At 40.4% G+C, this 26,120-nt stretch overlaps 1 protein-coding gene across 2 annotated transcripts; it reads left to right on the top strand.

Annotated features, from left to right (window-relative positions):
• The first annotated feature begins 1,451 nt into the window (after positions 1-1,451).
• Positions 1,452-22,048, top strand: LOC106868082 (uncharacterized). Of its 2 annotated transcripts, XM_089345202.1 has the most exons (3): positions 2,099-2,845; positions 11,212-11,302; positions 16,670-22,048. In XM_089345202.1, the coding sequence occupies exon 3, from the start codon at positions 16,677-16,679 to the stop codon at positions 22,026-22,028; it is 5,352 nt and encodes a 1,783-aa protein (XP_089201328.1). In that variant the 5' UTR covers positions 2,099-2,845; positions 11,212-11,302; positions 16,670-16,676; the 3' UTR covers positions 22,029-22,048. The 2 variants fall into 2 exon arrangements, with proteins under 2 accessions (XP_014768683.1, XP_089201328.1); XM_014913197.3 differs by lacking the exon at positions 11,212-11,302 and having other exon boundaries at positions 1,452-2,845.
• Positions 22,049-26,120: the final 4,072 nt, after the last annotated feature.

The raw sequence follows: 26,120 nt of genomic DNA, 5'->3' as shown, positions 1-26,120 counted from the left end.
CGATGTCACATTCGTTGAAGTCTTACAAAATAACCTGGAAAAGAAAAAGTTCCCGAAGCAAAACTCCGTTGCTGGGAAACTCAGAGTTTGACCCAACGGGTCACGAGTAGTCTAGTACATAAATATATCCATAGATACATACATCCCTACATACATCCATCCCTACATCCATTCATACATGCATACAGACATCCATCTTGTATCTTTGTTGGAAACCGGCTCCCTCCTCAGCGGAAGATTTATAATAATTAAAAATAGAAGAGACATATACATACATACATACATACATACATACATACATACATACATACGCACAGATATACAGCCATCAATCCATACATACATACAGAGATACATAAACTTGCACCTTAAAAAGTAAGTCAACTACATAATGTTAGAAAGAGGATCTTTCTGAATTGACGGGCAACACTTTTCATTTATGTTTTATGTAGTGTTTTTGGTATCGAAACACTTTCAAACTTCGTATACTTGTATATTTTGTTATAGAACAGATAAAAATGTTTGTATTCGAAGTTATTTCATGTAAAAAATTGTCGTATTTCGGTAATTTCAACCAATCACTGACGTCTATTGAGGTGAAAACAATTACTGCTATGGATTGTAGACAAAACGTTGTGCGGTGTAATGGGATCTTTTCCCTTGAATAAAATTAGTGCCGTTGTTTGTCAACAACAACTATCGGTGGTACTGTTATTTATAACATCGTTCGTGCGTTTGTACTGGTTTTAGCTTTAGGGTTTTAGGGTTAGGGTTCGAGTTTTAGGGTTAGGGTTAGGGTTAGGGTTTTAGAGTTAGGGTCAGGGTTATGATTATTTTTGCCATAACCTAACCCTAAAACCCTAACCTTAACCCTAAAACCCGAACCCTAACCCTAAAACCCTAAACCCTTACTAGGGAATAACAATATAATTACCAGGGAATAATGATCTTGACACCGGCAAAAATTATTGTTTACAAAAACAGCAGTAACTGTATTCAGCTAAATAGACGTCAGTGATTGGTTGAAATTACAGAAATAAGATAACTTTAACATGAAATAACTTGCAATATAGAAAGTTTTGTTAAGAAGGCTAAGAGAAAAAGATGTTTTATATGACACATTCTACCAGTATCCCAAGTTTGAAAGTTTTTCGTTCAGAAAACAAGTGGCACCCGTCAATTCAGAAAGATCCTAGAAAGATTTATTTCTATATTTATTAACGCAGTCAAATCTTTAATGTTCGGTTTTTGTAGACATGATGTCTTATGAAATTGTGGATGTTTTAATTCGTTTGGGTGTCGTGATAGAATAGACACACACACATATACATATATATGTTGTAGGGAATTAGTAATAATGATACACGCCTCCCACGTGACGAATGAAATAACATAGTCACTGTAATTAAAGAGAAGTACGAGAGGGCGAGGCAAACTGCGTTGCTAGTCGTGTCTGTCCTGAGCTAATAACTACACTGCGATACCGAAGTGGGCGTAATAATGATAATTCAACGTTATAAGGATTTTAACAGTGGCGACGAGGATAAAGCAGTTCAGCTGGAGTTAATTGAACCTCAAAGACGAGTTAATAAACTCACAAATTTTGTGTACGAATTTTAGGAAAAATTGTAAATGTATGGAAAATTTGTTGGCAGGTTTGCTCGAGTTGAAAAACAGCAACAACTATAACAACAACAGTTACTATTACAGCAACAAATGCTGCAATTAATGAAGTCGCCAGGAAATTCAGAAAAAGTTTTCTCGTCAGACTATATCGCGATCTCCATAACAGAGTTCAAATACGAACTTGACGAAGGAGCTACCTTGGAAGCGTTCTACAGAAGACATGAGCAAAATCTTCGAGAAAGAATGCAAAGATTTGGACTTATTCTTTGGATGCCTAGTACTTATTATATCGGTCTCTTTGCCGAACCGCTAAGTTACGGGGACGTAAACACACCACCACCGGGTGACAGGCGATGCTGTGGGAACAAACACAGACACACAAACATATACACACACCCATACATATATATATATATATATATATACATATATACGACAGGCTTCTTTCAGTTTTCGTCTACCAAATCCACTCACAAGGCTTCGGTCGGCCCGAGGCTATAGTAGAAGACAGTTGCCCAAGGTGCCACGCAGTGGGAATGAACCCGGAACCATGTGGTTGGTAAGCAAGCTACTTACCACACAGCCACTCTAATCTAAACTTAGATAAATAAATAAACTTAGATATGTTTCGACCAAGGATTGGTGCAGGCCATGTCTAACTTAATAGCACCACCTGATGTGCGTGTGGACCTATTTTTGCGTGTGTGTGTATTAATTTAAACATTAGATAATATTTTCCAAGTAAAAAAATAAGCAATAACAAAAATCTTTAGTTTAGAAACATGTAAGGGTGTGATTTTTTTTAATGAAATTAGGTCAAATGGTGGAGCGATAGTGGTGAAATTTGAGATTAAGTTAAGATTAGAGCAAGAGACGAAAAATGACTGTAGAAGTGAGTATGAGATGTGGGAGAGGGAGTTGTTATTTACACAGGGTGGAGCTGACAAATGTAAATTGGCTGACATATACACTCTACATATATGTACATAGACACTACATTATACACACCACAACATACAGACATACATTTAATCAAACATACACAAATGCACGCATACATACATGAAAATGCCACGTACACCACTTGTTGGCATATTGACAATTGTCGCTGCAGCACTTGGACGAACCAAGTTTCCGTCGCTGTTTTAGCAAACGGAGCTAACAGATATTCCTGAGACAAAGACTTTAAACTACAATTGAAACTCAGTTATCGAATTTGGTAAATATTTTTTGATAATTATTTATTAATTCGTTTACATTGTTAAACATTCACGAGAACTATTTCAAACAATTGTACTGTTAGATAGAGAATTCTTTGTCAGTATTTTATAGAGAATCTCTTGATACATTTTTCAATATTACATTACAAGTAACCCATTTCATTTACATTTACAGATATAATATAAATTACGGTATGGTCATAATTATGCAAAATCTATTTGATGGAAATTAAAGGAATGAAAATGTTCATCAGAGTAATTTACGTAGTTTCTAATTATTATGCGAGATTAAAAATTTTTTAATCAATTTTACTGCGACAAAATTTGTTGTTTCTTCTAAACGTCATTTAAAAAAGCCTAGACAGGGCGAGAAGGGCTTTGCCTATGCCCCATTAGATTTACAGGGTCTCCGAGGGTGATGTGTGATAGGAAGATAACTTCAAAACGACGGTTATTCACCATAGAGGAAAGTGTTTGTCTCTAGACCTTTCAAACGCGTCCACCATACACATTCTTTCGCCATAGTCACAAGTACGATGAAAATGGCTCTTCCTTCCAGTTTCAAGGAAGGAGGTGCGACGATATTCACGATAGACTCGGTTGATTAACTGACTCGACCCACATGTGATAGCAGTCGTCCAACATAGGCCCACAGATCGGAAATGGTTGCACACTGTACGAGTGCGTACAGAACGGTTTCTTCGCTCTCAGCGCATCTCGGGCAGGTCGGCCCCGTGTTTCTCGAGCCATGCCTGTAGAGCTTATCCCGAACGGGTAGTCCTTCTCGGTAGCACTGCCAGGCCAGTGTTCTCTGGAAGTTGTCCATAGGTCCCGGCCCGAAAGTCGTGTTGAACAGGCGGGTCAGGTATTCCTCGTCGACGCCTAGGTTCGCCTCGAGATTGTCGTCGTACCTCTCCTCCACTAATCTCCTATAGAATGCTTTTGTTGTGCTGAAGTCGCTCAAAGCCGACCCGGGACGGCATAGTTGCTTCAGAGCAACGCGACACTCACGGTGCCATTCGCCCATAGATAGGTTTCTTTATTAGCCACACAGGGCTCAACACAGAGGGGACAAAATACAAATGTAGAGTTTTTCTTTTCGAGGGGGTCGAAAACAAAGCAGAAAAAAAACAAAAGTGGGGACAACGATGAAAAAAAACATCGCAAAACGTTTGGGGTATTTACAAAAAATACGAAATAATACAAAAAATTCCCAATAAATGGGGAGGTTATCCGTGGAAAGAAAAACCTACGAAAAGACCACGGTAACCTCGGTCTTTAGCGTCACAGTTTGTTAAATAAAATTTCTTTTATTTAAGCAAGAAACGTGAGTAACTCTCTGTTTACAAAATTTTAAAACGTTTTATAGAATCATGGTCATTTATACGTGCCATTCTTGCTACATGTATCCATCTTTTTTCGAAACATTTGCTAGACAACACTTGCCTCTCTACTCTCACCTTCCTTTTCAAGTGATACTTGAAAAAGTTGATGAGAGATTGACCAGAGAGGAAAGTATTTGTCTCTAATCCTTTCAGACGCGTCCACCAGATGCATTCTTTGGCCATAGCCACAAGTACGATAAATACAGCTCTTCCTTCCCGTTTAAAGGAAGGAGGCGTGACGATATTGACGATAGACTCGGTTGATAAACCGACTCGTCCCACACGCGACAGCAGTCGTTCGACATAAGCCCACAGCTCCGAAATGGTTGGACACTGCACGAGTGCGTGCAGAACGGTTTCATCGCTCTGACCGCATCTCGGGCAGGTCGGCCCCGCATTTCGCGAGCCGTGTCTATAGAGCTTATCCCGAACGGGTAGCGCCTCTCGGTAACACTGCCAGGCCAGGGATCTCTGGAAGTTGTCCATAGGTCCCGGCCCGAAAGTCGTCCTGGACAGGCGGGTCAGGTATTCCTCGTCGACGCCCAGGTTCGCCCCGAGATCGTCGTCGTACCTACCCTCCACTAATCCCCTATAGAAAGACTTCGTTGTGATGCAGCCGCTCAAGGTCGACCCGGGACGGCAAAGTTGTTGCAGAGCAACGCGACACTCACGGTGCCATTCGCCATTCCTCGGCCTCTTTTTGATCCACGACTGCAGCTCGGTCATGGAGACGAGCTGCGGGAAAGCGCGTCGCACAAACGGCGACCACACCTGCTCACCGTCGTCTACGTAGAGCCGGAGATGTCGCAGTCTCAGCGCATGTCTGCGCATCATCAACCACGGCATGCCCAGCCCTCCTTTCAGCGGGTGTTGGCAACAAACGGATCGCCTCACCATCGGAACGCTTCCTTTCCACAAAAAGCGGAAGAGGATGCGCTCCATTTCGGTGATGGCGCGATCGGGACAAGTCACGACGGTCAGGCGGTATTCGATGACGGACGCGATGTACGCGTTCGCCACCTCCTTCCGACCTTTTAGGGACAGCTTCCTCTCGGACCGTTGCCGGCAGAGAGTGGCCACCCTACTCGTTATCTCGTCCCAGTTCTTCTCCGTTTGCAGGTCCGGACCGAACCAAACTCCAGTTCTCGCGGGATGCCCCTCAGCGTCGCCAGCTTCCGCAGTAGTGGCTCGAGAGTCAATACGTACAGGAGCGGCGACAGGGGGCATCCCTGACGAACCGAACGTGCAATGTCGAAGGGTCCCGATAGACGTCCATTGACGCGAACAACCGAACGGATGCCTGTGTACAAGGCAGCCATCCAGCCGCGGAAAACGGGACCGAAGCCGGCCGCTTCGAGGACGGCCTCCAAGTATCGATGGTCTACCCTATCGAAAGCTTTCGATTGATCCAAATTGATCAGGGCCCCACCCATGCCAGGTTCCTTAACTACCCTCTCTATGATGTAGCGCATCAGATGGAGGTTGTCATGGATGCTCCGGCCCGGCACGGCGCACGTCTGCTCCGTGCCGACCAGTTTCTCGATGACAAGCGCCAACCGCTTGGCTAACACCTTGGCCAAAATTTTCATGTCTGCATTGAGCAGAGTGATGGGCCTAAAGTTATCTATGGCGTCCCCCTTGTTTGGATCTTTCTTCAGCAGCGTTACCGCTCCTCGGCTCACAAAACCGGGAATGCTCCCGTTCTGCTGCCAGTTGCAGTACACGGCCGCCAAGACTTCTCCAAACAAGTCTGGCATACAGTTGTAAAGCTCGTAGGGCAGCCCATCCAAACCCGGAGATTTGTCCGTCGAGCAACCCGCCGTCGCGTCCCTCACCTCCTCCGCCGTGATGACCCCTTCGCAGCACTCCGCCTCTCTTGCCAAGCTGTGCAGGTAGGCACTAAAGTCCACCCTGCCTTCTCGCTCGCCACTCCTCCCGAACAGTCGGGCAAAATGCCGCTGAAACGCCTCGCACATCTTGCTCGGCTCGAGCAATTCGCTCCCCTGTTCGTCTACCAGAGACCGGATGGTGGCTCTGTTACCCCGCTGCGCCTCCGCCACCCGGGCCTCTCGTGCGGCTCCAACACCTTCATTCCTCAGAGCACGCATCCTTGCCCTGACAGCACACCCTTCGTGTTTAGCATTGAAGTGTTGGTCGAGGGCCAACCTCGCCGCTAAAACGTCGGATGCGATGCCACTTCGCAATGCCTCTTCTAACTTTATCACTAGCTCCCCCTCTACTTTGTTCCTCTCTACAGCTAGTGCCCTGCTATATCTTATTGCTTCCGCCCTTACTGCTCTCTTGAGGGCAAACCACCATTTGTTGTTGACGATGGCTCCCGTCAAAGCCCTCTTTACTAACGTGCTAATCCGGTCTCTGAAAACCTGTCTCGACGGGAAAGACGCGTTTAGTTTCCAGTAACCGGGACCCTGCCTATGTGCCTTATCTAAGTCTAGCGTACACGTCACAAGTTTGTGATCCGTGTAGCTGACTATGTGGAACTGTGGACATCCTAAACTATCTCTATCTCTTGTCCTACACACTATCCTATCTAGATACGATCTCGACGACCCAATGCGGTTGCTCCAAGTCCACGTTGGCACATTTGGGTGGTCGAGTCGGTACCTGTCAGACAACTGGAAGCGTCTGAGCAGGTCTATGAGGCCTTTGCATCCCCTTCTAGTTTTGTCACTCCCCACGTAATCTAGATGCGTGTCCAAGGTAGCATTCCAATCCCCCACTAAAAGTAAGGGACGAGACGTTCCCAGGAATACTTCTAGACGTCGAAAGAAGTCTGACCGACCTGTTAAAGGAGGCACATAAACTGCCAGCAACCGAAAAGCGCCTCCATCGCTGCCGTCCACATCTAGGACAACCAGTCTACCTTCCGGGTCCGTAAATATCGTCTTTACTTGGAGATCCAGACTCTTGCGAAAAAGAACCGCCGTGCCACTACCGCCCATCCTCGGCAGACAGGGAGAAAAATAAATGTTAAACTGTCCGCCAAACATGGACTTTAGGGCCCGCGGTTCATGGAGTCTGGTCTCACTAATGGCTATGATATCCAAATTGTGTGACTTGATGTCATTTAAGAGGTACCCTTGTTTCTAAGGGGACCCTAAGCCACGCACATTCACACAACCAATCTTCACCATGATTCTATTTATACGTGTGCTTTAAAGCACAAAACAAAAGAACAAAGTGTTACTTACCGTTAGAAAGTTTTGTTTCCTCCTTGGATTTTTTACCAAGGAGGCTATTGTACAATTTCTTGCACAAATATTTCTGGAATCCCCCTACCGAGTTGGGGTAGAGGGATTTTATTGTGTTGTGTAATGCTGGTGTTACATGAATAATTTTAATGTGTTTTGGCGGTGTTGTACGTGGGTGGTTGTTGGTTTTGATATCGTTATTTGTGATGTTTGTTTTAGAGTTGATGTAATTCATCAACTCTGTGTTTGTACTGTCTATTGCTGTTAGCATTGTTTTTTTTATATTACTATTGGTGTTAGTAGTATTTTCGGGAGATGTGAATCTCCCTGCTTTGTTTGTGTTTGCATTTTGTTTTGTTTTCTTCTTACTGCGCTTCCTCTTTCCTTTCGTAGCTATTTTCCACTCCTCCCCACTCTCTTCATCGGATGATGGGAGATCTGAGGAGTCAGAAAGAGGTAACGGCAAATTTTGTGCGTCTGTGTGTGTTTCTGTGAATGTTTGTGTTGCTGTTTTTATTGATGTTGGCTGCTTGTTATTTATGTGTGGTGTATGTGATATGGGGGAGGGAGAGGCAGTCTTGGAATTTTCTTTTTTTTCTTCTGTTTTTGCAGTTTCTGTTGTCTTTTCTGTTGTGGTTATTGCTGATATTTCTGTTGTTGTTGTTTGTGTTGCTGGTGGTGTTGGTAGTAAGGTTTTTCTGTTGGGGGTATTTGGTAGTTGCTTCTGTTGTTGTTGTTGTTGTTGTTGTTGTTGTTGTTGTTGTTTTTGTTTAGCGGCCAGAGGGCAGTCCTTTTTCAGATGTGCTTCGCTGTTGCATAGGTAACAGCGAGGTCGCCTGCCCTCTACCACCACATACAGCTTGTGGTCCTCTGCCAATCTAATGTTTGGAGGAATTTTCTGTGAAGCCTCCTCCGTGATGTGGAGAAGGATTTCCAGATTTTTCCCTCCCCAGTTCTTTTCCTCTCCGACCGTAATCTCCAAAATATTTGCCTCCTCCATTTCCAGGCACACGGCCGATATCAGCCATTGGGTGTCCACCTCCGATGGCACATTTTTTATCAAAACTTTGGTCACTCTCTGTCCTAGATAACTCGGTATCATTACCAAGTCATCTGTGCGGAGAGAGAGTGTCGAAAATTGTTTAGCTAAATTTTCATTCAGAAATCTCACTTGCACCGTTCCAAATTTTCTTCCCCAGGTGACATGATTCTGATAAGGCCAAATTTTTCTAAGACAAACTTCAATTTTATCTGTGCTAACATTTTCTACACGTCTGGTTTTTGTGTTTACCAGTTTATAAATGATGCACTTTTTGTTTTTCATTTCTATAATATCTTTTGGTATGTTTATTCTGACATCATCTCCTTCTTTCGTAAGAAGGGATTTTGTGTCTTTTATTTGTTTTTGTGTGAATGTCACTATTGTTCTTTTTTCCTTTAGAGCATTTGCGAAATTTGTTTTTGTTGTGCTGGCGGACATGTTCTTCTGGATATTTTTGTTTATGTTGGTGTATGTACTGCCTGGTTCAAAGGTGGTGGTAGTGGCAGCAGAGTTTGTTGAACAGGTGATGGTGTCATTGCTGACGGCCGATAACTTTACGTCCTTGTTGTTGCTGTTGTTGTTGTTGTTGTCGTTGTTGTTGTTGTTGTTGTTGTCGTTGTTGTTGGTGGTGGTGATGATGGCGTCAGCAGCAATGGTGCTTACGTCAGAGACATTTGTGACGGTTTTTACGCATGGTTTTGTAACCTTGGTTACAGTTTTGTTTTTGTTGTTGGTGTTGGTGGTGGTGGTGGTGGTGGTGGTGAGAGGGCTGTTAGTAGCTGTAATCACAGTCTTTGTGACGTTTACAGCAACTGCGTTCCTGTCACTGTATGAGCACGCGCTACTCTGTTCTTTTTTCTCTTCTGGCATCTGAAGCCTCGGGAAATGCTTGTCAAAAGAACAAGACAAGCGTTCCAAAATTATGTTTCTCGACATTTTTCAAATGTCAAGAAGGAAATTTTTGTATTTTGCTAGGGCCGAAACTGCCCCTGGGTGCCAATTCCTGCCCTTGAAAATACACACAAATGAAGCCTAGGTGCTTCGCAACAAAATTATTTTAAAATTCCAACAAAATGTGGACAATAAAAGGTCAAATAAACGTTTACCTTCGCAGCCGATGTGACAGCACGTCCGTGAGAAGAGATAGATAGATAGATAGATAGACAAACAGATAGATAGATAGATAGATAGATAGATAGATAGATAGATAGATAGATACAAAAACTACTTATAAGTAGGAGAGAAGGTCATACATTAGTATATAGAAAAGTGTGTTTATTGATTTCAAATTTTGGCACAAGGCCAGCATTTTTGAGAGGGTTTAAGTTGATTACATTGATACTAGTGTTCAGGTAGTACTTATTTTGTTGACCATGAAAAGATGGAAATCGATGTCGACCTCAGCGGAATTTGAACTCAGAATTAAACGTGGACGAAATACCACTAAGCCTGGCGTGTTAACAATTGTCTGGCGTGTTAACAATTCTGTGTTAACAGTTGTCTGGCGTGTTAACAATTCTGTGTTAACAATTGTCTGGCGTGTTAACAATTCTGTGTTAACAATTGTCTGGCGTGTTAACAATTCTGTCATCTCGACGAATTGGTAGTGATAATAATAAAAATTAGAGAAGCTTGTGGAAATTCCACAAAACGAAAACGATTTAGAGAAGTCATTTAAGAAAGAAAGGTTTTATATATATTTCGTTTTGGGATTTGGTTTGCAAGATTTTTTTATGTGATTTCGTGTGTTGAAGCTAATTCTGTTGTGTCTGGGGAGAGTCATTTTCTTAGTTTGGAGGAGATGTAATCTAAAGAGAGTCAAGACTATTGAAAAGGTTGCAAGACGCAACGAAAATTTTAGGAAAATAAAAATAAGAAATAAGTGGAAATTTTAACGGTGTGTGTGTTAAATTTTAAGGCACGATAAGAAAATGACTCTCCCCAGACTCAACAGAGTTTTATATATATATATTTCTTTATATGGGTTATTTCACTTCCTCTGCTAAGCACTTTGTATTTCTCTCTTTCTCTCTACTACTTCAACAAGCATTTAACCATGTAATTCGCCTCTTCGTGTCTTTATCTTCACCTTTCCTTCCCTACCCCGCCACACGTCATTATCGCTTCTCTCTCCCACATCTCTCTCACAGTATTTTCTCTCGCTGTAGGCGGCGAGCTGGCAGAATCGTTAGCACCCCGAGCAAAATGTTTAGCGGCATTTCGCCCGTCTTAACGAACCACCCGACTTCGGGCGTCGAGTGGACATTGCGCCTCATTTTTTTCATTCTTGCATATTATCATTTTATTTTAATTACCCCGATTTTATGTTTGCGTTTTGTACTGTCTTTATGTTTTGTGATGTCTAAAAAGTTCTTTGTATAGCCCTTTATGGGTAATAAAGAAATCGGTATTTCGTCTGCCGTTACGTTCTGAATTCAAATTCCGCTGAGATCGACTTTGCCTTTCATCCTTTCGAGTTCGATAAATTAAGTACCAGTTGCGTACTGGGGTCAATCTAATCGACTGGCCCCCTCCCCAAAAATTTCGGACCTTGTGCCTAGAGTAGAAGAGTATTTTCTCTCGCCTTTTGCCTCTCCCTTCAACTAACCACGCGATGGATTTGGAATTTGTCTATCATTATTCCACCGCCTCCTCCTCACCTTTACTCCGTCTTTCAATCACTCCATCTCTACGTCTTTAACTAACTAAATTCTTTTCTACTCTAGGCACAAGGTCCGAAATGACTGCTGTATATGGAAGTCTGTATGTATGTGCAGAGGCATGTCTGAACATATAGGCGCAGGAGTGGCTGCCTTGGTAAGTAGCTTGCTTACCAACCACATGGTTCCGGGTTCATTCCCACTGCCTGGCACCTTGGGCAAGTGTCTTCTACTATAGTCTCGGACCGACCAAAGCCTTGTGAGTGGATTTAGTAGATGGAAACTGAAAGACGCCCGTCGTATATATATATATATATTTATATATATATGCGTGTGTGTGTGTGTGTGTGTGTTTGTCCCCCGTAACTTAGCGGTTCAGCAAAAGAAACTGATAAAATAAATACTAGGCTTAGAAAGAATAAGTTATGGGGTCGGTTTGCTCAACTAAAGGCGGTGCTCCAGCATGGCCGCAGTCAAATGACTGAAACAAGTAAAAGAGTATCTAAGTAGGTAGTATTTATGTAAATATGCATATATAACCCTGAAATCCGGATACGTTCGTGCTGCTGGTCGAGGTGAGAGGGATAACTCCCTTGGCAAACAGGACACAGTCGTGTGTCGATAAGCCAGCTGGAGGAGATGTCCTCCTGGGGCTAAAAGCAACAGTAACATCCACCCCTAGGGGTCAGCCACACTTAAGTGGCAATATACTACACTTTATCGTGCAGTTACTGTTAATACTTCATTTAGAGAATTAACATTGCTATATATATATATATATATATATATATATATATATATATATATATATATATATATATACATATGGGTGTGTATGAGTTAAAACATTACAGCTGTGACTTTCTATAAAAAGAAATGAAGTAAAATGAAATATCTTTAGTTTAGAAACAAACATTCAAGGCTGCGTTTATAAAAATGGGTCAAATGGTGAAACAATGATGGCGACGTTGGAGATAAATTAAAGTGAGAGCGAGAGACGGAAAAGAAATGTAGAAGTGGGTATGGGGTAGGGGAGGAGAGGGAGATATTATTTACACAGTGTGTGAGAGCTGACAAATGTAAATTGGCTGACATATGCGCACACACTATAACATACAGACATACGCACATAGGCATTACGTTATATACACACATACATACACACAACACCATACAGACATACATATAATCACGCACACACAAGAGCAGGTGACGCCCACTTCCTTTTAGAAAATTAGTGTTTTTTAAACAGCTTAGAAGAAAGGGCTTTGCCTATAACACATTAATTTTTCAGTGTCTCCGAGGGTGATATCCTCAAACCAAGAATCCAAACATGAATGCATACAACAGAAGAATCCTCAGCCGATTTCTGCCTTTAAGCACGCCAAATAGCCCTTTATAACTTATTTTATTTTTTGAAATTTCAGAAATATTTTACGAATGTTTGTTCAATAAACAAGAATTAATGCGATTATGAAACCACAACCCACAAATATTTTGGGGTAGAGATGGACTATATGTAATCTGAACCTCCCCCCCCCCCTTATTTATTAATTTTTTTACGGAATCCCACGTTTTAGGCTATGGAGATTCCGATTCTGAACAAAAATTTTTTGAAAAATTTCAATTCCCCCACCACCACCACCACCACCACCACCACCAAGCAGGCTATTTACATGCTAGAAATAACAGCCAAATCTCACAAAACTAGTGTTAGGGTTAGGGTTAGGGTTAGGGTCAGGGTTACGGTCAGGGTTAGGGTTAGGGTTTGAGTTAGGGTTAGGTTTACCCTGTGGATCTATATAAAAACCGGGGGGGGGGGGGGGATCGAAATTTTGAAATTGAGATTTTTGAAATTTTTTTTCCAGAATCGGATTCTCCATGGTCTGAAAAAAAAAAAATTTCAAAGCGGGGTATACCCAGATTACATATACTCCATCTCCACCTCTTTGTCAGTCTGTCCTATTAATGTTTTTAAATATCTTTCTCCCTAAAAACACGTATAATGGTCCATTGCTGGGACTTAAGTCATAAATTTGGACTGTCCCTATTTTAAACTGTGATTTTTTTTAAAATGCAAAAAATTAAAGATTTTCGATTTTAAATTTCTTTTCCTTGGTAGTTTGAATTCCTGTGTGTAGAATACAAATTCGCAAAAAAATTTCTGAAAACTCCGAAAAAGAGTAATGAGGGTTTGTGGCGTGCTTAAAGCAAAATTCCGCCAAATATATATATATATATACGTCTGTGTGTGTGTGAGTGTGTATAATATATCTATGTTTGCATGTATATATGTATTTATACATGCATGGTGGAGGCGCAATGGCCCAGTGGTTAGGGCAGCGGACACGCGGTCATAGGATCGCGGTTTCGATTCCCAGACCGGGCGTTGTGAGTGTTTATAGAGCAAAAACACCTAAAGCCCCACGAGGCTCCAGCAGGGGATGGTGGCGAACCCTGCTGTACTCTTCCACCACAACTTTCTCTCAATCTTACTTCCTGTTTCTGTTGTACCTGTATTTCAAAGGGCCAGCCTTGTCACACTGTGTCACGCTGAATCTCCCCGAGAACTGCATTAAGGGTACACGTGTCTGTGGAATGCTCAGCCACATGCACGTTAATTTCACGAGCAGGCTGTTCCGTTGATCGGATCAACTGGAACCCTCGACGTCGTAAGCGAAGGAGTGCCAACAACAACATACATGCAAATATAGTCAGTAAAATTACCATTATCAACATTTTCTTCCACCATTTCTCTTCCTCTCTTTCTCTCTCTCACTCACTATCTTTTGTTGTCCTTCACTGTATGTGCGTTTCTCTTTGGTAATACTATAAGTATATATAGTTAACTCCTATATATAGTCACTCCTTATGTGTTTGTATGTATTTGATTAAATGTATCCTGTAGGGTGTATAATATAGCGCCTTTGTGCGTGTGTGTGTGTGTGTGTTGTAGTGTGTATGTATACGTTAGCCACTAGAAGACGTTTTTTCTTTTGGGTTTTTTTTTCACACTTATATACAAATAAGTGTGGAAAGAAACAAGACAAAAACGTTTTGTCGTGGCTAACATATACATACACATTACAACATACACACACGTACAAAGGCGCAATATTATACACACTACAGCATATATCTAATCAAATACACACAAACACATAAGGAGTGACACCCACTTCTCTCTGGTTTGTTGACAAGTGCTGTGTGTGGCTGAGAGCATATCTGAGAGGGCCATTATGAACAGTAGTGGTCTCAAAACAGTGCCTTGCGGAACACCGCTCACTATTTGCGTGTCATTGGAGGTGGCCCCATTGGCTACTACCACCTGACTTCTATCCTTCAGAAAGTCGTGCAGCCATTCTCCCAATTTTCCAATTATGCCGAGATCACGCAGTTTGTGACATATCATTCTATGATCGACTTTCTCAAAGGCCTTTGCAAAGTCGAGATATATCACTTCCACGTTTGAGTGGTTGAGCAGTTGTTTCAACACCCAGTCATAATGTTGTAAGAGCTGAGTCAGGCAGCTTCTTCCTGGTCGGAAACCATATTGGGTGTCAGTCAGCAAGTCATTTGTCTTTAAGGAAGGTGATTAATTTTCTTCTGTCTTTGCTCCATGACCTTGCTGATGTGCGAACTCAGAGAGATAGCTCTGTAGATTTTGGCCTCTGCTCTGCTACCTCCCTTATGAATAGGGCATATTTTACCCTCCTTCAGTTTGCTTGGGAGTTTGCTAGTTGCAAGGAAGCTCTGAAAGAGGGACTGTAGTGTTCTTGCTTTTGTGAAGGATTGCTGGGAATCCATCATGGCCAGTAACTGAGTTTGGGTTCATTTCATCTATAGCCCTTATTAAATCGTCTTCCTATATATTGATATAATCAATCATCCCTGCCTTTGTTTTTATATCTGCAGCGGTAAAAAAAAAGTCAGCCAGGGGTGGAGCGAAAATACTTTTGAACTGCTCATTTAGTATTTCACTTATCCTCATTGGGTTTCCTGTAAGTGAACCATCTTTATATGTTTATGTATATGCGTGTGTGTGTGTGTGTGTGTGTGTGTGTGTGTGTGTGTGTGTGTGTGTGTGTGTGTGTGTGCGTGTGTGGGCGTGTGTGGTGTATCCATGCAATATTAAGGATTCAAATGAATCAAGTACTTAAATGATAAGCACCAGGTCGGGTCAAATTAACTTGTAAAACAGCACCTTTAATTGAATTTATATAATGGGTACTGAAGTACATCCAGTGCAATGTTCAGGTTGTGCATTCAGAGAATTTAACCCTTTTGAGTACCTTGAGTGACAAAGCTGACCCTTTGAATTACAGGCACAACAGAAACAGGAAGTAAGAGTGAGAGAAAGTTGTGGTGAAAGAGTACAGCAAGGTTCGCCACCATCCCCTGCCGGAGCCACGTGGAGCTTTAGGTGTTTTCGCTCAATAAACACTCACAACGCCCGGTATGGGAATCGAAACCGCGATCCTACGACCGCGAGTCCGCTGCCCGGACCACTGGGCCATTGCACCTCCACAATGAATACATTACATCAGAACTAAAACCTCACTTTCTTCGGGTGTTTCAAAGCAGTGTTTGATATGTTATCATCTGAAGAAATCGTTTTTGTTTTTTAGTACGCACAGAAGTAAACATATACATATGGTCAATTGTTCTGTTCTTATATTATACGCAATCATTCATATTTATGTATGCATGCGTATGTCAACACATGTATAATTAAATTAACGTCCAACATAATTATTATGAAAGTTTTTGTAGGTTTTTCTACGCCAAAAGAATCCAAGCCGAATGGCACAGACGAAACATGAACGGAAATCTCAAGTTGATTTTACAGCTGAAATATTTGCAATTCTCTGGTTTTCTCTTCATAAAATTAGTTGACGACAGCAACAATAACAACAGCATATCTTTATTCAGAAGAAGAAAGTGCAATCAGTGCATTTTTCAACAAATATGTTATTGTTGAATAGAAACATTATATTTCTAAATCTCTCAACGAGAGACATTCATTTACTACCTTAAAGTAAAGATTATTTGCCGACATAATGTGACAGTCCCGATTGGGGCAAATGTTACTGTTGTTTAGCCTCAGGAAACATCATTTCCAGTTGGCTATACGACACACTATTTGTGTCCTTATAATTTTCGAACAGGAGAATTTAGCATCACCCCCTAGCACAAAGCAATATCAATGGACTGCAGTTTCTGGGCTATTTCTCTTCCTCGGCGCAGAATAACTGCTTGGCTGGGATGGTGCTGCTAAATCTCTGTTCGAAAATGTGTTATTGTTATTGCTTTGTTCTTGTATATTCAGAGAGGTGACATCTTGAAAAAGGTCATTCTTGCCCTCCAGTGCACCTGGGGTCAATATAATAACAGTCATTATTTTAAAAACTGACAGAAATACCTAATACTTTGCTAGTGTGTTTAAAATAATGAAGTAAACATCATCCCCTTGAAACTTTAATATTTTCACAAAGCTAAATATTTTCCTTATATTTCTTTATAGATTTAATATGAAATGCCAAACAAGAAATACTTCAAGAAAACTTACAACTACGAAAAAAGCTTTCTGGAACTCAACAACAAAAAGGGATGAAGAAGGAATGGACAATAAAAGACGTAAAGGAGAATATAAAAGGAGGGAAATAATTGCAAGACATGATGTTATGGACAAACGCGTATATTATACAAGACGTAAAGCATATCAAAGCAAAATTAATTTCTTGATAAATTCTAGGGTAAAAATATGTACTTTTTTAAAGTATGTAGGCTTGAATGAAAATGATTTTCTGAAAGATTTTAAACAGAGAATAGAAATTGTAACGAAAGATCTTTACAATCAAGAATTCATTAATTTTGAAAAACTTGAATTGTTCCTGGAACACTATTTAGAGAGAAATATTTTACAAGAAAAACACAAGACCATTCCGGCATCAGAAACAACCGCAAAATTTCGGCCTCTTTGTGCAGTTGTGACCAGAGAAGCAAAGATCGAGGAATCTCGTGAAGAATTTGCCAACAACACAATATCCAATAGCGTCATCATACAAAACGGGATAATAACATATTCCCGCCATTGTATGACAATATGTTGTGCGACAACAGACGGTGACACAAATGTTGTTCATTGTCCATCTTCTGTCACCGATTTAACCAGAATCAGTCATGACACAGTTCTGGCCACCCTCCCTTTCCGCAAATTAATTCTTATTATCAACCCTTTCAGTTTTAAAATCACAAGGATTCAGTTAGGATTATACTTGGTTTCTTTTTTAGAACATTCTACGTTTATAGGTGTAGAAATGTTCGGTAGGACCATATACGTCATTGATTGGGAAAATAATAGAATTAAATTTGAATTCATTACCAAAGAAACACCTACAGATATTGCTGTAGGTACACAGAATAAACTCTTATTATCATTTTCCAGTATTAACAGGGTTACCTGTTATAATCTGGACGGCCAGCAGTTATTTGAGGTAGACACCAATTCACTTGACTTCCCAATCCGTATCACAGTATACCAAAACCATTTTTATGTTCTCCAGGGATATATTGTTTATCGAATTTCAGGTAGAGGTGCTGTGACAACGAGAGAAATTGGAAGGAAATGCCGCCATATTTCTGTTGGCAAAGATTATATTTTTGTAACCGATTATTTTGATGTCCTTCATATCATTAGAACAAATGAATACTTTTGGCCTAGGATGTCATATAACCACCTGTTGCGTACCCCAAATTTGAACAACCATATTTGTATTGAAGATTGCTACAACATTACAAATATTCTACCTATGTCTACATCTTCTATATTAATAACTTACAGGAATAAAAAAGCCATGTTAGTCACTGATACTGGGGAAATAACTAGCCAAAATAATTTAACTTTCCTTGAGCTTCCTTCTATCTTTTGCAGAATAAACTCTAGCAGATTTCTAGTCTTTTATCATGAAATAAAAGGGCTTCAGTATATCACATGCCCTGAATTAAACGAAGGCCCTTTAATAAAGGTCCAAACTGATTATATTAGAATATGTCATATTGTATCAAATAAGTGTTTAGCTCTGACCACCAGTGAAAGCATAAACGAGGTCCATATCCTACTGATCAAGGAGGACAAAGTTATTATCATAGAAAAAATGTCTCTAGAACATTCTAATGTCACCATTGCTGCAACACCAATCAATTTTGTAATCGTAGACAGAAGGAAGAATAAATTGGTATTTTACTCAACATCTGGTGAAGAACTTTTTGAAAAATTCTTTCCATTCTATGGCTACCCTCATCACATCTATTCTGATAATATTTATTTTTATGTCTTTTTCAAGAGACTGTCTATTGTGATATGTTATGATATATATGGAAACATTAAATGGCAGTGGAAACTACCTTTCCCTGTTCACCCTCACATTGCTGTTTTCCAAGGAACTGTTTATCTACCGGACACTCAACTCAACAGGGTCCTTCTTTATAAGTATCATGATTGGCCTGGCTGTTGTTTACACACAAAAAATCCTTATATCAGAAATCTAAATATACAACTCAGAGAAGAGGAAAATGACAAAGTTGTCATTGCCGAAATATGTCAGCTGGCAAATGGACAGTTGGTGGTGTCCGACATCAACCATGATTGCTTGTTATACATTTCTAATGAAGGAGACATTGTGTCCAGATTATCTCTGCCGTCTACAGCTACAGATATATGTCGATGGGATTCTCATCAAATAGGTGTCACATTACCCCTACAGAAACAATTAAGGGTCATTGGAAACCTATCAAAGACAGTTAGAAGTGTATCATTAAGGCAGCCTTATGTACGGGTGTGTAAGATGGGTGAAGGTGAAATTGTTTGTTATTGTGATAAATCATCACATTTAGATATTCTAGTCATTAAAAACTATAATCAAGTTGAAATAATTCACAGAATTAATATCCCTTTTTTTGTGAAATCATTATCAATAGAAAATGAAACACTAAAGCTATTAATTATTACTAGTAGAAAAGCTTTTCAGTATAACACAAGTATCGATGGTGGTGGTCATGGCAGTAATACTAGTTGTGGTAGAAGTATTAGTATGAAGATGGTCCCCAGTGTTTTAATGTCCCAAGTGAAACGTCCCCTCAATCTCTATGGAGGATCTATTGATAAAATATCTGTTTATCTGATAGACAACAGCCGTATGTTCGCTATAAACGATCATAATTTGGTGGTTAATGATCTCGTTACAAATAATCAGCTTAATATTTATATCGACCTTGTTGATGTATTTTCCAGAAACATTTGTGCCAGTGAAATGTTGTCTTCTATGTCATATCTACAGGATCTGACAGTTTCTGATAAGGTTAGAAATATTCATATCCCTCAATGTTTGGAAGAGGACGGGTTTCCGAACACTAAATGTTGGGCTCTTATTGAAAATAACCTGATTGTGGAATATGACTCAAATACTTTAAACATTAGGTTATTCACATTTGATGGCCAACTTCAGGATTCTATCAAATTTAATGTTGGTCACTTTATCAATATATGTCGATGGCAGTCAAACACATTGGTTATTACTGCTCGAAGTTCTGGTGATAATAATAAATATAAAATTTTAACATTAAAATTGGAATTTCCGATGTCATTTGTGATTTACCAGACAGAAAATAAATATGAATGCATTGCTTCTTTATCAAATAATCAATTGGTGTGCAGTAGAAGGGATGATGAATGCAGTTTCTATGTCATTGATATTGACGAAATACATTCGACCGTGAATGAAATAAAAAAAATAGATATACCTGAAACTTTATTATTAAGAAAATGGCAATATGATGATAGAAATTATATTAAGAACATTTTTGATATTACAGTTACTGCTCGTGATATCATCATTACCTGCAATGAAAGATTCCTCATTTTCTTCAATAGTGATGGTCAATATTTACTTTCAAGTAGACACTATATGAAGTATTTTCGTTTTAGCAACAGGATGATGACAACCGATGACAATTATTTGCTTATTAATGGTTGGTGGGATAAATATCCTGATCTTTCGGAATATGAAAGCATTGTGTGTTTGACACAGACAGGAGAATACAACAAAATATTTTTAAATGAAAGAATAGAGAAAGATGGAGTACATTTCTGTAGCATAAACTGTAAAGGACCAAGGTTTGTTGGACGCCGCATGTACAGAAATGAATTATATGTTGAAGGTTTGTATAAGCTTAATCGGGAAAGATACACTGTTTGTCGTTTACAAACAGACAAGTGTCCTGTTCAAGTAAAAGATATTGATATCTCTGATGAAGGAAAGACAGTTGTGTGTGAAAAAGCCAATAATGGAAATGTTAAAATATTTGATGAAGACGGGGAGCTGCTATGTCACAGAAATGTGGCAAGTTTAGTTGGTGGTGTGTGTTTTACGGGGGAAAGAAACATAATGGCCACAGTTCCCAAAAGAAAAGAAATATTTCAACTGAATGGAAAAGATTTGAAGAAATATAAAGTTTGGAAAAGTCGAGTGCCTTATGGTATAATTTGGAGAATAGTGGGAAATATTTACTGTTGTGTATATATTAACTTGACTGAATTTCATTGCATAAAGATTGATGGGGACCAACTGAACATTTTGGAATCTATGTCGCTATTCAATCTTGATTCTGGTATTCATTTCCCGTCTATGACATCTGAAATGAACAAAAGAATATTCAGTAATGAATTAATTACTAAATTGAAATGCAGTGGAGAAGGAGATGGAGGAAGAAGAAGAGGTAAATCAGGTGAAATAATTGGTAAAGGTACATTAAAGGTGAGATGTGGTAATTACATCGCAGAAAGCGTGTCTGGAATTGATGAGATATTAGTGAGGAGACTGCCACATAGAACAGCAGTGGCCTTTCTTTCCATTCCAACATTCGATGAACCTGTTAATTTTGACTATTGGGACATTAAAGACCGGAACAGTAAATTAATTAAGTTAGATGACAATGTCAGTGCGTTGATGTTTAGAGAAAGTGTCACATTAATCAGCACAACTACAGGTGACATACTTCAACATAAACGAATACCACAACAACCACAACAACAACCACCACTGGACATATGTCGATGGACAGATGAATGTTTCATAGTCGTCTTTGCTAAAGAAATGATGGTCTTCAACAGAGATCTCTGTTGTTTAAAAACCATAAAAACTGAGAAATACTACAACAGGATTTATAAATACAACGACAATCAACTTGTGTGTGGTGGTCATTATATTAGAGATATAAGTCCACATGAGAGAAACAAGAAATACGAAAAAAAATACTATTTCTGGAAACCTTCCATCAGGCTCCTCGACCCCACTTACTTTGACTGCTATTATGTCGATGTAATTGATATCAATGATGGGACATGTAAATATGAAGTGTGTCAGGGGAAGACGGCGATAGATGAAAACTTAGATGGAGATGTGGTAGTATTTGATGTAGCAGTCACGTGTTATGGTGATGTTGTTGTTACGACTTGGGAAACTGAGGAGGAACAGTGGGGGAGATATAATGGCTATTTTGTCTGTTGGTACAGGGAACAGTTGCTGGTGAGGAGGATACAACTACAACCACCAGTTGATATAGATACTTATCATATTTTCAGACCTTGTCTCACCGTAATAGGTGAATATGTTTATATAACAGACATAAAAAACAATATTTACCAAATACCTGAACAAATTGAACTGGAGAAATCTGAAGACATTGAAAAGTATTTACTCCTCAGAAATGTTGATAATGAAGTCTACCATGTTCTTGGTTTTGATATTTCAGATACTTCTTTCATGACTTTTGGAATTATTCCAGGACGTCAATCATTGGCTTTTTTTCATTATGAAAAATAAATATCTTGATAAATAGCAAACTCTGTTGGTGTTGTTACTGGGTTCTCCTGGAAATCGAACTTGTATTACTTGCATTGCATTCTAAACACTACTGATTATTGTTGTAGCTATTTTCAACACTCACTTTCTCTCTCTCTCTCTCTCTCTCTCTCTCTCTCTCTCTCTCTATATATATATATATATATATATATATATATACTCTCTCTTTTTACTCTTTTACTTGTTTCAGTCATTTGACTGCGGCCATGCTGGAGCACCGCCTTTAATCGAGCAAATCGACCCCAGGACTTATTCTTTGTAAGTCTAGTACTTATTCTATTGGTCCCTTTTGCCGAACCGCTAAGTTACGGGGACGTAAACACAATAGCATCGGTTGTCAAGCGATGTTGTGGAGACAAACACAGACACACAAACATATACACACACAAACATACATATATATATATATACATATATACGACAGGCTTCTTTCAGTTTCCGTCTACCAAATTCACTCACAAGGCTTTGGTCGGCTCAAGGCTATAGTAGAAGACACTTACCCAAGGTGCCACGCAGTGGGAATGAACCCGGAACCATGTGGTTGGTAAGCAAACTACTTACCACACAGCTACTCCTGCGCCTATATATATACATATATGCACATATATGACAGAAGTAGATAGACAACCCATAAAACGTCGTTTTATATTTATTACTTTAACTTGAAATGGCTTATATATCTTATCAGTTGACATTTTATGTTTCAGGTTCTATATGTGACTATTTAATCATACCATGTGCAAAAGAAGCCTCGGAGCAGTCTGAATTTCAAAGGGGCCGTATTGTGGGTCATTCTGAAGGTGAACATAACGTAAGATCGCAGAAAACCTTGGGGTCCCGCTTCCTACAGTTAATGGAAGGATTGTGCCACTCACCAGACAGGAGAAGGAGTCCACATCAGATCAACCAGGGCCTTCTGACAGGACCCTTCTCTTTGTGAAGAGATGTGTGGAAGATATTCCTCGCTGTAAGGTCTCAGAATATGTTGATATCAGTCCCAGGACAGCTGTCAGATATCTCCATAAACTTGGTTACTATGGCTGAACAGCAAGAAGGAAGCCACTTTTTCGACCAGAGAACATCAGATGGTGTAGAAGCCACTAGCATTTTGGGACGCTGTCATATTCTCTGATGAGTGCAGATTTGCTACGTTTCCTGACAGTGTTCGAGTGTGGGTCTGGAAACTCTGTGATCAAGTATTTGATGTGAAAAGATTGCAACCAACAATGAAACATGGCAGCTATTCGTTACAAAACGAATTCGTTACAAAACCGCTTTCTTTTTACTATCGTTTGTTTTTCACGTTATCTTTTTTTTACTGCTGTCCTCTCCATCTTTTGTTTTTCTCTTTCATTCATATCCTCCTTACCTGCTCCTCCTCTCTCTCTTTCCTACCTTCTCCTTCTTCTCTCTTCTTTCCTTCCTCTTTACATCTTTTTCCTGGTTCTCTCTCTCTCTCTTTGTCTCTCTCTACATCTACCTCTCTCCTTCCCTGTTTCATACATCTCACTTTTTCTCTCCTCTCCCACCCTTTCATATCTTCCTCCTTTTCTCACTTCTCCTTCCCTTTCTTTGTCTCATACTACATCTACGTCTCCCCTCTCATCTTACCCCCTCATTTTCCCTCCTCTTTCCACTCCGTCTCTCCCTTTCCCACACATCCTTCATTCTCTCCTCTCTCTCTCTCTTTCTTTTCCTCTCCTCTCCCTTCTTCTGTCTCGCTATCGCTCCATACCCACCTTCTCTTTATTCATATCACCCTCTATCCTTCCCTCTCTCTCTGTCTTTCTTCCGCTCTACCTCCCTCTGTCTCTCACTTCCTCACTATCCTCCCGTCTGGGCTTAGAAAACGAAGATGGCGCCAAAGTGAGAGAGCAAAGAATTGAATCTTCTGTTGCGAGCATGGGTAATTGCTAGCGGCGATCCGCCAAACAGCACCATCACTGCTGCACTGAAGAACAATGGCTTCTATAAGACCAGTGAACAGATAGAGCGGAAGAGAAATGAATTCACCCGATCTTATGCCCTTATTAGATCACACATTGACACTCTTGATGTCATCATGGAAAACTACTGTGGCAAAGCTGATAAGAATAGGGAAAACGATGCACAAGCTAGAAGTCTCTTTGACCCAGTAGTGCCTCCAAAGAATAGATCTCCCACCCCTGTGAACAACCAGGCTGATAAGGATATGGAAGCTATGGTAGAAACAATCAGAAGACCCTCTGTGTCAGTGGTCCTACAAAGGAATGGGGTCCTCACCCCGTTGGACAACCAGAAGAATGAAAGCGCTACCACCAGAAAAGGAAGGAAAGAACAGGAGCACGAAACATAAAGAAGGGGAGAAAAAGGAAAAGAAAAAATTAAATAACTGAAACCGAAACCCCAAACCACCAAACAAAAACAAATATGGTGACTCCAATAGAATCCGAAACCATAGAGGAGAGAAGAAATTTGGAGTGAACTCAAGGACCTGCAAGGCAAATGTTGGCACAGGGAAGACGGTATAAACTATCGGTTTATTCACCCGAGATCCCACCAAAACTACAGGAGCCTTAAAGAGAATAACTTCCCTGACGAAAGCACCGATCGCCTCCAAAGAAAAATTATACAAATGCAGTGCGCTCTTCAGAGGCTATGCGCAAGCCAACCGTTGATCAAGGGTCATTTTTGTGCATGGCACATAAGATTGTGCAACAGCGGACCTGGCTACATTAAGCTCAAACAAAGAACCTTGCCCACCACTGTGCAAGACCACCACAATCAACAGATACGGGATGGCCTCTCTTAACACCTGCACAGTCGTCACGCCAATATTTTTATTAAATATTGGGGCCTGTTGTATCACAACAACAAAAGCAGAATTTTTCTCCTGAGAGACCTTGCTGCATGCAATCAAGCCCTATGCATAGCACTCGTGGAAACTCACCTCAGCCCTGATATAGAGGATGCAGAAGTACACGTACCAAAATATGTCATACTGCGAACAGACAGAAGGGAAAGGAGCCATGGTGGAGTTGCTGCATACATCCGTGAAGACCTCACACCCAAGGTTTTACTGTGATACTCAAATCCAGTATGACACACACTAATTGTATACATAAGACAATACGATATAGTCGTATGCAAACCACATAGGCAAGTTTATATTAATCCTCATGATACTGTAACACCATGCGAGCGTATTTCTGATGATTGATTTCAACTCCCCCAGTGTCAAATGGCCTGAAAGCCTCATGTTCTCAGGCATGACTTGTTGCAAACAAACACAGGTGGAGTCCTTGCTCAACCTCATCAATGCCCTATTCATGCATGTTGTACTCAGACCACCTAGGGCGAATAACATTTTGGATCTCTGCTTCACAAACAATATGAACATCGTTCATGATGTGAAAATGACGCCAACATTAGTTTCGAATCACAAAATAATAGAGCTGTCTATATATGGGGCAAAAGTAGCCAGAGATATACAGCCTAAAAGAAACATCCAAAATCTCTCTGTTCTGTACTTCCACAAAGCAGACTAGAAATCTATCCAAAACTAGATCCTCAGACAGGACTGGCCGAAATGTCTCTCCACACCAGACATTTGCATGAAACTGGAATATTTCATGTCTGTTATGCAAGCCATATGCCAGAAAGATGTCCCAGAGTACAAGGCTAAAATAAAAACGAACAAGATTCCAAGGGAGAGGAAGATCCTCATGAGACGACGGACAAAGGTTGCAAAACGCTTCAACCAACATTCCAAAAGTAGCGAAAGGTCCTGCCTAAGAACAACACTGATGGAGATTGAAAAAAGCCTGCAACAACCCTATGTGAGGGAGAGAGTGGACAAAGAAGCCTGGTTATAAAAATATTAAATAAAAACCAAAGGCCTTCTTTCATTATGCCAAAGAAATAGCCTCAGTGTGCTGCAAAATACGACTCCTCTTCCAGAAGGATGGCTCCCTCACAGACAGTCCAACCAGGATCAGTGAAGAACTGAATGGCCAGTTCAAAAGTACCTTTACCCCGCTGGAACACAGACAAGTGAACGAACCGATGGCTTTC

Source organism: Octopus bimaculoides, chromosome 29 (genome assembly GCF_046866305.1).
Source record: "Octopus bimaculoides isolate indiv1 chromosome 29, ASM4686630v1, whole genome shotgun sequence".
NCBI lineage: Eukaryota > Metazoa > Mollusca > Cephalopoda > Octopoda > Octopodidae > Octopus > Octopus bimaculoides.
This window is presented reverse-complemented; position numbering and strand designations above follow the sequence as displayed.

Bases quoted from the DNA above. Each gene is read 5' to 3' on its own strand.
- LOC106868082 (XM_014913197.3), top strand. From the start codon at position 16,677: ATGAAATGCCAAACAAGAAATACTTCAAGAAAACTTACAACTACGAAA.